Below are 12,709 nucleotides of genomic sequence, written 5' to 3' on the forward strand. Positions count from 1 at the left end.
GCAAAAAAAAGCTTGACTTCAACAAAGGGAGAAGATGGCTGGGAGTATGTTCTAATACTAAACGATAGAGGGAGAAGAAATTACAGTTTCTAAAGCGGCGCCATCGCCATCTTCTGCAACATGTGAACCATCGACATTAACAAGTATTGAAAATCTAGCCTCTGTAGAGTCGGCCATCCTAACAACTACGACTACAAGCGACACTTTTGACGATTGTCACAAGAAAGATTATCTGGTTTGGTCATCTTAGCTATAGAGCAAGAGATACTCGATAAAATTGATTTTGATGATATAATAAAAGAATTCGCAGCAGGCAAATCTAGAAAAACATCCATTCAATTTTATCCTTTAAGTGAATATTTTATTTGTTATTTGTTTATTGTTTGGTTTATATATTTATGAATGGATTAAAGAAGAATAAAGCTCAGGTTTTGAAAACTCTGCAGTTCCATTACAAAATTAAAATAAAATGCGGTTTTGATCGAATGCTTGAATAAAATAATGAAAAATTTAAAAAATGTATTATGCAACAACTGACAGCATAAAGTTCTTAAAGCATCCAATAAAGGTTGCTGATAGTTTTTTTTAACCCTTCTACAAATAAATTCCTAACAAAAACTGAAACATTTTTTGCCGATTATCCTGCGACGTTTTTCTCCGCTTCCCCCCTTTAAGGGGCGCCAAAATATTTTCGGCACGCGGGCGTTGATGGCCCTTGCGGGGGCCCTGCCTGATACTGTAACGCGCAATTTTGGTTTCGTCGATTACGTTCCGTTAATTTCGATGTTAAAGATGCACCACGCACTGGAATGCCAATTGTCGAAAATGTCGATAAAATCATGGACATTGTCGTGTCCGATCGACATGTAGATAAGCACTGTTTCGATTGCCCAAGAACTAATGATTGCTCAAAAATTGTTCGGAACAATTCGCATAAGGCTGGTCTCAGGAAGAAGCTCGATGTATATGTATATACCATACTAGTTAAGGCAGAAAATAAAAATAATAATATGGTCTTTATTATGCAGTTGTTATTAGATCACCAGAGGGCGAAGTCTAGAAGAGCTACTCAACTTAATCCCACATATGATCTGATCTCAATTACATAAAATTTACAAGTTAAGCAAGAAGAAAAAAATTGAACCAATAATGCAAGGGAATAACAAAGTTTAAAATTTTTGATTATTAAGCAGAATTTTTCGTATTTCATTCTGAAACAAGGCTACGGATTGGCTCATGGGCCTAATTTGGATCTGCGAATCGCTGCTGAATCGCATAAAAATCGACCCATTCTTGAAGCGATTGACGACTGGTGATGAAAAATTTATCACTTACGACAACGTCAAGCGAAAACAGTTGTGGTCGAATCGCGGAAACGGTGGCGAAGCTAGGATTGATGGCCAGGATGGTTTTTCTGTTGGTTTGATGAGATTGACAGGGGATTATCTACCATGAACGGCTCCTCTACGGCACAGTTAACTCCGAACTGTAAAGTCAACAATTGGACCGTTTGGAAGAAGCAATCTCCCAGAAGCGGTTAGCTTTGACCAACAGAAGAGGCATTGTGTTCCATCAGGACAACACCAGGTCACATACATCGATAGTGACTCGCTAAAAGCTCCGGGATCTTGGTTGGGAGGTTCTTATGCATCCACTTTACAGTCCGGACCTGGCACCAAGTGATTTCCATCTGTTCTTGTCCATGGCGAACAATTTTGCTGGTTTAAAATTCGCTTCAATGCAGGCTTGTGAAAATCAACTGTCTCAATGTTATGCCAATAGGGACAATGAGGAAGGCATAATGATATTATCTTCAAAATTACAAGTTACCAAACAAAAGGGCGCATATTCAACCTAAATCAAACAATCATACACCTTATATTTGGTATAGATGACAATCAATTTACCTTGCGCCCTCTTTTTCTGTTAGTTCTCCTCTGGACAATAAGGGTGAAGATCCTACCCCTTAGAGCTAGTTGGTCACCTTTTGTCAACAGGATTGGTTTGATTATTGAATTTTCCCATTCCACCTTTTACTAGCTGATGAAAATTAAATCAAAAACAATTAAAACCAATTCTCCTTTCGAACTAAATACCTGCATCAGCAACATAGCAAAGAGTTGACAATTCAATATTAGAAAAGGCCCGGTTTTGTGTGCATTTTCAGTTGGCATCTCGGATTCTCCATCCGTAAGGTCATGCCTTTGCTAAAATAAATGTAGATACTCGAGATCCTTATTCTATAAAGAGCTGAAATCCGTATGGGAGATGGCCGAAAGCGGATACCATGTTTCAAGAGTGATTCATAAAGTATCTTTCTATATTCGCTATAGACTCGGAGGCTATATTATGTGAATTGGATTTTCCCTATGACTTCATTCACGTAAGAGACAATTTTTAACGACGATAACTTCTTTCACTTTCATCCGATTATACTGCTTTATTAGATTTATTTGTATGGACAGAGTCGGGCCGTACAAGAAGTGTGCTTACACACCGGTGGCAAAACATAAAAAAAATTAATGTTATAATAAATAAAGGGTTTTCCAATAATAGCTTTCATTTAGAACAGCTCGCTATCTAGGCAGCTTGAACTTATCTAAGTTCACTACAAAAATGGTAAAAATTTACAGTTTGGAGAACAAAATCACTTTTGTGTCATCGTGAAGTTCCTTAACCAGCAATATTAAAACTGCTGGAAAAATTTGAGCTGTTGGGACAATTAGTGATGTAAAGATTCCAAGTCATCTGCTTCACTCAAGAATAACTGAGAATATTGCTGCTGTAGCCAATTGTGTTGTCGAAAACCCAGGTTTTTCGATCTTGGGAGTTTGACATTCCACCGTAATTGGAAGATATTGATGTGAATGGAGTTTATTTTCAACTAGACGGCGCTAAAAGAAAAAGAAAAGTTTCCTTGTCATGTTATTTCTTGAAGAGAGATCACAAGTGGTCACCGGATCTTGTGGTTCAACAGTTTTAGACTTTTTTTTCGGACCACGTAAAAAATAAGGTCTCGACTGAATTCAAGATATTAAAAATTGAAGTTATCGAGGACATACAGCTGCAAATGTGCGAATTGGTCATGGAAAATTTCATGAAAAGGATATGGTGCGCAACTGTATCGTTTTTCATCATTTATGGCATATCTTCTTCTTCACAATGAAATAAAGATCCATTGATTTCTCTTGAAATATACTCGTTTTCTTGAATGTCAAAATGGAATCTCTTATGTGAACCCTTTATAATACTATTAAATAAGTTTATCGTTTCCTTATTAGGTGTACAACTTTGCTTTCTCCGTTTTGCAATAGATGGCTGAAGCGGTAAGTGGTAGTCGAAAAAAAATACTTCGTTGATGTCATACAATGAGTTTAGGTATTAGTAAATATAACGTCATCGAAATATTTGTCGATTTGTGTCTGCATCATGAAATTATTCTCGATTAAACATGTCAGCTTACGAACCAAATTCTCCTCATCTGCGGCTGAAGCTCATCAAATGCTCTCATATATCTATGGTGAGGCCGCTATTAGTGGAAGAACGTGCCAAGAGAGGGTTCGACGCTTGAAGAACGGCGATTTTGACTTTCGAAGACCAGCATGGCGGTGGAAGAGGAAAGGTTTTCGAAGATGCAGTATTAGAGGCATTACTTGATCAAGACTCGTGTCAAACACAACAAGAATTGGCAGGATCATTGGGACTGACGCAACAAGCCACTTCCAAACACCTGAAAGTCATGGGAATGATTCAAAAATAAGGATATTGGGTACGAGTTGAAGCCCAGATATATTGAACGGCGTTTGTTTGCTAGTGAACAGCTGCTTTCATTGCAAAGACGGAAGAGATTTCTGCATCGCATTGTGACTGGAGACGAAAAATGGATTCATTACGATAATCCCAAGCGCATAAAATCATGGGGATATCCCAGCCATGCTACCAAGTCAACGGCCAAACCGAATATTCACGGTTCCAAGGTCATCAGTATTTGATGGGACCAGATCGACGTAGTGTATTATGAGTTGTTAAAACCGACTGAAACAATCACAGGCGATCGTTATCGAACGTAATTAATGCGGTTGAGGCCAGCATTGAAAGACAAACGGCCGCAATACAACGAGATACATGATAAATTGATTTCACACCATGACAATGCCCGACCCCATGTTGCAAAAGTGGTCAAGACATACTTGGAAACATTGAAATTAGAAGTTCTATCCACCCGCTATATTCTCAAGACGTTGCTTCCTCGGACTATAACTTGTTTCGATCAATGGCACACGGCCTGGCTGACCAGCACTTTCGGTCTTATGAAGAAGTAAAAAATTGGATCGATTCGTGGTTCTCTTCAAAAGATGACCAGTTTTTTGAACGCGGAATTCGTAAGCTGCCCGAAAGATGGGAGACAGTAGTAGCCAGCGATGGACAATACTAAGGGCCAATTGCACCATTCAAAAAATAAACGCTGTTTACCTAATCAATGTTTAGTATCTACTAATCGATGATTATAATTTCTACCGATTGCACCGTTTGATAATAATCGATGTTTAGCTAAACATGAGATATATTTGGCAACATTTCAAAATATCGACGGTGATCATAGAAAAATCAGGAATTTCAATTTTCTAGTATAATGTTCTCTGTTCTTGTGGTGACAAAGGTAAAATAAATCACAAATTATCATTATAAATTGCCATTGAATGATAAATCACGATGTGAATCAGAATCCATATTTCAATTTTGAAATTCCTCACAAAACCACAGAAACATATAATGTGACACCATCAGATTATGTCCATAAAGACATAATGTTTATGGTTATGTAATAAGTCATATGTTTTGACGTTTTGAGTTGCGCAGAACCATAGACATTATATCAAATTGATATTAGGTCTATGGCCAGAACCCTGTTTAAAACTAATCGGGAAAATAAACGTCCAAATTTTCCTGTTTAGTGTAATCGGTGATTAGGCCATGCATCTTAATTAGGCCACATTAAACGTCATTTGACAGATGGTGCAAGAGAAATCAGAAAGTAATCAATGTTTAAATTTTTAATCAACGATTAGGCAAATGGTGCAACTGGCCCTTAGAATCATAAATGTACAACCAGTTTTTCACAATAAAGTCTAGAATTTCTGAAAAAAAACGGCAGAAGCATAGTTGTACGCCTATTATGTTGAAATTTTCCTTTACTAGAATTTTTTAAGTAATCTTACGTTTGGTACTTACCGTAGCCAAACCATGAACCAACAAAGCTGCGAACAAAGCCATTGTGAAATACCCAGCGCAGAGCAGGACTGCCGCAACAGGAAGGTTCGAGCTGGATTCCAGAATCCATAGCAACTCGAAAGCGAACGCTATCAAGTAGGCGATCTGCGAAAGAAAAAATATCACAGATTATAAATTCCGCATACGAAAGAGAAAGTAACACTCAATAATGGTCGATATCGGAAGTTCAATCCAACATTTTTATTAATTGATCGGACTCCAACGATTATTTTGATATGATGGGGACTATAAATCATAGGCGGAACCTTGTTATGAATATTTTCTCACAATTATTTAGTTACGACATAATTCATCCATCTGATTAGAATTCGAGCTTTCCACATCATTACTAAGGCGCACTAAATACATGACTCATAAAATAATGTCAATATCACTGGATTCTCATAATATACCCAGTTCAGCCCAATATTTCAAACTGCAATTTTTTTTTTAAATCCATAATCCATGTGATTCAACTACGATGACTTTAATCAGGCTGCAGAAGCACAATATAATACTATAATAGTACCAAAAGGGAAGGAATGAACGATGATTTTGCTTCCGTGTCTACTTAAAGATGCGTTTTTCCCGGACAGTTTCCGTCGACCTCCGCGTTTCGACGACCTCATCTGCGCCAATCGCAATTCTGACAATTCTAGCAATCTCGTAGCTCCGCCCAGCTAAGCGATTGCTAGAATTGCGATTGATTAGATAAAGTCGTCGAAACGCGGCGGTCGACGGAAATTGTCCGTCGTGCTCACTTTCGGATTTTCGCTCACAATTAAGACTGATCTGAACAATTTTTGTTTCGTGTGTCTGTCGGTCTATCTGTTAGTCTATCGGCCTATGTGTCCTCAAATCCTTTTAAAAGGTTTTCTAATGATAGGTTTCATTTTGAATAGCCCGCTATCTGGGCAGCTGTCACTTTTGAAGCTATCCTCTTTAGACATTTGGCGGGTAAAAATACGTCATTACTAGAAATCGAACGGTAAACACTTTAACAACATACTGAAATTGTTGAGATTCTCTACAAAAATGGTTTAAACTAAAGCACTGTTGGGTCGTCATGAAATACCTCTCTCTCGGCAAGCAATAATGAAAATGGTGACTTCTGAAGAACCGAGACCGTGTAAGAACAACTGAGAATATTGCTGCTGTAGCACGTAGTGTTGACGAAAACCCAGGTTTGTCGATTCCTCGTGGATCTTCGGAATTAGGCATTCTACATACCACATTACACCATTGCAGATTTAGGTCTTAAAGGCTCTTAAAATTCAGTTAATACAATAACTCTAGTCGGTCATCACCAGCAACGTCGTATCTTCGATTATTGTGTTTTGAAACAATCAAAATGATCCGAATTTCCATTGAAGAATCATCTTAAGTGATTAGACACATTTCCACCTCGGCAGGCTACGTTATTGAGTAAAATTGTCGCATTTGGGGCTCAGAAATCTAAGAATGATTGTTGACTAGCCTCTCCATCCTCAACGTGTCATTGTTTGGTGCGGTTTTTGGGCTGGTGGTGTGATTGGGCCTTACATTTACATATTCTGAAATGAGGGTGGTGCAACTGAATGGATTCAGACTACGACGCGACATTTATTTTCAACAAGATGGCGTTACATGCCATACAAGAGCCGAGTCAATTACAATTTTGCTAGAAAAGTTTTCTGATCGTGTTATTTCTCGAAGAAGTGATCTTAATTGACCACCGAGATCTAGTGATTTCACGCCTTTAGTCTTTTTTCTTTAGGATCACGCCAATGATAGGTATATGCCAATGCTCCACAATCGCGTTAATTAATTAATTTTTAATTGAATCAAAAATCTTTTTTGTTCCTAAAATGAAACTATCCAATGATTCACTATAAGACGCATGTTGTGCCGTCCATAAATTCTCGTATCTAAAACCTAAATTTCACCAATAAATCCTGGGAAAGGTCACAAAACAAAATTACCTACTCTGTAGAATTTCAATTTATAAATCATAATTCAAATCAATATTTGTGATCATCCGTTTGAAATATTTTCATCACCCTAAGTTGATTTTTGGCGGATTCATATACCTATCGTGAAAAATAATTACTATTCTATGGCACTAATCGAAGAAAGTTAAAAAATATATGCACGGACTATCAAATAGTAATAATTTAAGCAGTATGCGGACGGTATAACGGATTTTGATCAAGACATTGCTTCATAAGTTTGAAGGAAATACCTATCAACTATTTTCTAATGAATATTAATTGCTTCGAGTAAGGTGTATCGAATGTCCCAAGTTTTTACACTCACATTTCATGTTATTGACCAATTGACGTTATTGTTGAACAAGATGAAATGAAAAAAAGACAGTTTGCTATATTTACCTATATAACTTTGTACGCAAATTCTTCGTATTTCGAGATATGAAGTGTTGAAGTTTTTCTTAAAAACTGATTTTTCAGTTATTGCTCAGAAACCTGTCGAGAATTCAAATGAAATTTGGTGTTTCAATGGAAGTTATTGGGCTTTTATTAACAAGCAATTAATAATTTTATGTTCATCATTGACGCACAGCATGATCTTATTTTGAAATGAGGAATGGTTTGCTATATGCCGAGAAATTTCAAGCTGAAAATCTTTTCTGAATTTCTTGTTCAATTTGTGACAAAAATTCTCTCATGCCATTTTTATGCAAAAAAATAAAAAGCCTTCACCAGTATATTTCATTTTTTTAATAAATTATCTTCTATAAGATAGTTATTGATAATGTATTAAAGTTATTTTTTTTATTTTAATGCATAAACAGGTATGGCGCCCCATACTAAAAAAAGGATAATAGAATTTTTGTCACAAATTGAATTCAATTTAGAAATGATTTATGATTTGAAATTTCTCAGTGGCGTACAATTTTTTTTTTTAAAATTGAGATAAATGAATGAACTTTAACACTCACATCAAACTGCAACATTATCAAACTGCTATTATTTTTCAAGCAGAATCACTGCCTGAACTTTATCGCAATTATTGACTAACTCTTGTATATTAAAAATTTAAACTTAAAACCAAATAGGGCCATTAGGGGTAGAACATAGAGAGTCATATGAAATATTGAGCAAATTATATTTTTTCCTCAGAATAGCTTAAGATCGAAGCAGCAGAATAGAAACCATTTGAAAATTATTGTGAAATACATGAGAAGCTAATGAAAAATTTTATGCACGATAATCATATCTACCATATTGTTGTTATTGTGATTATTCAAGCAAAATCGAAGAACATTTTCCGTTGGCATAAAATACTGATTATACCTATACATGAAACAATGCAAACCAATTAGCTTTCTCAATTAACGTTATCGCATTGTTCCATTGATAGCACCGTTTTACTGGTATTATTACACTGAAGTAGGTCCTCAGACCATCATGCTACCTTAATAACATATGCGGAGTTTTAATTGTTAACCTGGTTTTTATTATTGAACGCCAATATAATGAGCAAAATGTCGATTTGCTGTGAGAAGATCATTTTCAACAAGACATTGATTCAATAATTATTTTCTGAGCATATCATATGTTATATAGAAAGTCATTTTTACGACATATGCTCAATGAAATTGGCAAAGGAAAAGAGAAAATTTTCATTGAAAATATCTACTCTTTTTATAACAAATAAGATATCGTAAGTATAATATGTGAAAAATTCTTTAAGAAGGCATGGACCTCAACCAAATTATAATCAACCCATTTCCATAACCTATACAGAGTGTTTTATAATAAACTGGACAACGTAATTTCTGAGCAATATTCTATTGAGTGTGGTCAGTTATGTATAACCTTTGAAGTTAGGATTTTTGGTCATATCCGAGTATTTTTGAGTGCTCAATAAGAAAAGGTGAAGAACTCAAAAAAAAATTCAAAATGGCGGAAAACCTTCAACGTTCGAAACTTTTTTCGGCTGCCATATTGAATCTCATTTTCTAAATGAACTCGGTTCCCTAAGAATTTTTGTGGAAACATTTTTTCATAAATCGAATAATTTTTTTTACTGATTAATTCAAGAAAAATGAGACACTTGGAACTATAAAACATGATATTGAAAACATGATACGATGTTACCTATTGAAAAAAATCGTGTTCAGTATATGTTGATTTATGAAATTTTCAATATTGAAATCGGATTTCGGAACAATAATGATATTAGTTTTTAATGATTTGAAAAAGAAGAATATAATTGTATTTACTGCCTATTGTGAAAAATGTGCACTGTTTTTTGTTCAAGTGTACTATAACTGAGAATGAGCAAGTAGGTATTCAACTAACCTTCTATAATAGGGAAAAATAAGCCATTAGCCATGAATGTCAATTAAGATATTTATATGGTAACAATAACGTTATGATTCAACATGAGCAATCACTTGGTATGAAACCTGCTTTCCGTTGAGAAAACCAAGGTCAAACCACAAGACTCAAATATAGTTGATTCATTTATTGATCAGCATTCAAATATTAAACTGAAAACTAATATTATTAGTTCATTATATCAGTATCACACATAGTTTCCGAAAAGAAGATGTTTAAAATTTCATACAATAATTCTCTGCAAATGGGTGATACACTATGATTCCTCATCCTTCTACCCTAAAAAAGTCCTTCACAAGGAGTTATATTCTTACTACCCGATCTGAATATCCACATCAATTTTCATAACAAATGGAATTACCGGCAATTCCATGTTTGTAAATGCTCAACAAGCAACCTTCATCTGAAATAGCTGAATTTTGTATAGGACCATCTACGACCGTAACTGAATATCCAAACCAAATTTTATCAATGGTGGACATGAATTGTAGAAGTTGAGGCTGTTACAAGGATGTGCGTGCACACAAACCGACAGACAGACAGACAGGAAACCAAAGTTATTCATGATGATCTGAAATGCATTTTGGGCTGGAAATTGTAAGTGGTAGGCAATTTTTCTTGAATTTTTATGATCAGCTAGAGTTTTTTTTTTAAAGCTTAAAATTATTACTTTTCAAAATTTCAACTCGGTCGGATCTGTCGTCACTGTAATTTTAGGCTTGAATTTTCTATACTCTATTAACTATTGTCCTGGCAATGTAATCAGGTTGAAATTTTGCACGTAGCTTCAATTTGCTATTTCATATGAACACCCAAAATCTCAACTTCGTCGATTTTGTAGTCACGGATATTTTGAATAATTTTTTCGATATTCTTCTTGAATTTGCTATGGTTTTGGTTATGCCATCAATTTGAAATATTTTCAAGAAGATTGAAATTGCCATTTTACAAACAAATGCCAATTTGTAGATCGTAGATGAAGTTGGAGTTCCTTCCGACAGTATAGGTACTCAGCGCATAAGCTTCAAAGGGATAAAATTACTCAACTCTACTCAATACCTACTAATAATATCAATTAAAGATTCAATTCAATTCAAAGAAATCATCAAAATATTTGGTAACATTCACTTTGACGAAATGAAATAGAAACCACTTGAAAAATACTCTTAAGGAGTTTGAAATGACTACATATTTTCAGCTGAAAAAGTCTCATCAATATTTGTCGCTCAATGATCTGCTCAGATGACTGAAAACTGTTTTCAAATCGAACTGGGCCTCATTTCAATCATGTTGAAATTATTAAAATGAGTGCAGTTCGATTTGAAAACAGTTTTCAGTCATCTGAGCAGATTATAGGAGCGATAATATTGATGAGACTTTGTCAGCTTTTTGTCAAAATGAATGTTTCCAAATATTTTGATGATTGATTTCATTCGTCTTATCTTTAATTGATATTATTAGTAGGTATTAAGTAGAGTTGAGTAATGCCATCCTTTTTGAAACTGTATGCGTGGAAATTGGAAAGTATACTGCCAGATCCCGTACAAAACATGAAATGCTAACATTTTGAAAACTAGTCATTTAAGGCACAACATGTCTCAACAAAAAATTAAGACACTCACTAGGCACTCCGACAGGAAAAGAATCAGGGTATGCTATTTGAATAAATGGACTTATTGGCATATTTTAAAGGTCATCTCAAAAAATTATAGTGTCGTTTGAACGACCTGTAGGGAGATACGTAAATTTGTAGAAGATTTGAAAATTTTTCGGGTATTCAATAAAAAAATATCATCAAATTATCTTGATCAGTTTTCAAGTTGTGGTCTCTAGTTTTAACCATTACAACCATAAAATTTGTTGAAAAAAGTGGGCTACGTCAAAAAGTACCTACTACTGTTAAATCATGACAAGTGGGGTATTTCTAAATCAGAATTTCATGGAGATTATGGGTAGGATATAAACATTAGGCATTAAGAAAACAGGGTGGTATCGTGGTTTACCACTTTCGGACCAGCCTGTAGAATCAAAAATGATTTAAGCTTATGCGCCGAGTAAGTACTGTCGATTCCGTCAAAATTTGAATCATTCTCCTAGCCCAAAATTTCCAAGAGTTATCGACCGATCGATCACTATTGACTCACCCTGTATATCTTGACACAAAATTCACACGAGGTCTGATCTGTTGCCACTGACATATTTGGTTTTTTTTTCAATCGCGTTCCCAGGAGGGGGTCAAGGGGGTCATGACTCCCCAAAATGGAACCACCTACCACTCATTATTCGTTTCAAGCAGACAAGGTACGGAATAGTCCCATAAAAAAAAATTGAAGCCCATAACTGCGGCGACCCTCTATCAAAATTTAAGGCTAGGGCCGCCCTTGGTTTTTTCGATATTCTGTTTACATTATGACGTTTCTTATTCAGATTTGTGTACATTAGAGTGATTATTGAAGCAAATTCAACATTCTTGGAAAAAATTACGTAAACACGAATTTCAAAAAGGTCGCAAATAATTCACGTTAGATTCGTCATTTTTTATTTATGTTGAACTGAAAGTTTTAGGTCAGACATGTTTTCCTTCATATTCTACACTGTGGAAACAGAAAATCAGAAGAATTCAGAAAAAAATTTTCAACATTTTTTGAACATTAACCTAAATATAGAGAGTCAATTAAGCCAGCATGAATTGTATATTTTACTAATCATAATACACAGCATATTTCAAAACAAATACTGTAGAATAGAAATGCAATTACATCATAATTGCCTCATATTTTCCACGATTCTCACACCAATTGAACAAATTCCCAAGATTTTCAATCTTGGAATGAACAGAAAATGGCACTTAGGTAGGAATCCCTGCAAACAATGGACGTGGTTCAACAATTTACACCTATTCAAGTTCCCCATCCTTGTATCAACAATAATATAATTTATGAATTATTACTCAAACTATATCTCGTAACCCGAGTGAAAGTTTCTGAAAAAATGTCATTGTCTATCATTCGTTCAAAGCAATTTGAACACAAAGAAATATTTGAATCTTTTCAAATTGACGGGAAAGCAATACGACACCATCGTTTCAATTGCTA

The 12,709-nt window shown here is 35.1% G+C and overlaps 1 protein-coding gene across 1 annotated transcript in view; it reads right to left on the reverse strand.

Moving 5' to 3' along the window:
* LOC123671189 overlaps positions 1-12,709 on the reverse strand; it is a 34,894-nt gene that overhangs the window by 14,998 nt on the left and 7,187 nt on the right. The window contains exon 2 of the mRNA XM_045604907.1: positions 5,233-5,376. Within this exon, the coding sequence (XP_045460863.1) occupies positions 5,233-5,376 (144 nt within the window). The remainder of the gene's footprint in view (positions 1-5,232; positions 5,377-12,709) is intronic.

The sequence above is a fragment of the Harmonia axyridis genome, chromosome 1 (genome assembly GCF_914767665.1).
Source record: "Harmonia axyridis chromosome 1, icHarAxyr1.1, whole genome shotgun sequence".
In the NCBI taxonomy this organism is placed as follows: Eukaryota; Metazoa; Arthropoda; class Insecta; order Coleoptera; family Coccinellidae; genus Harmonia; species Harmonia axyridis.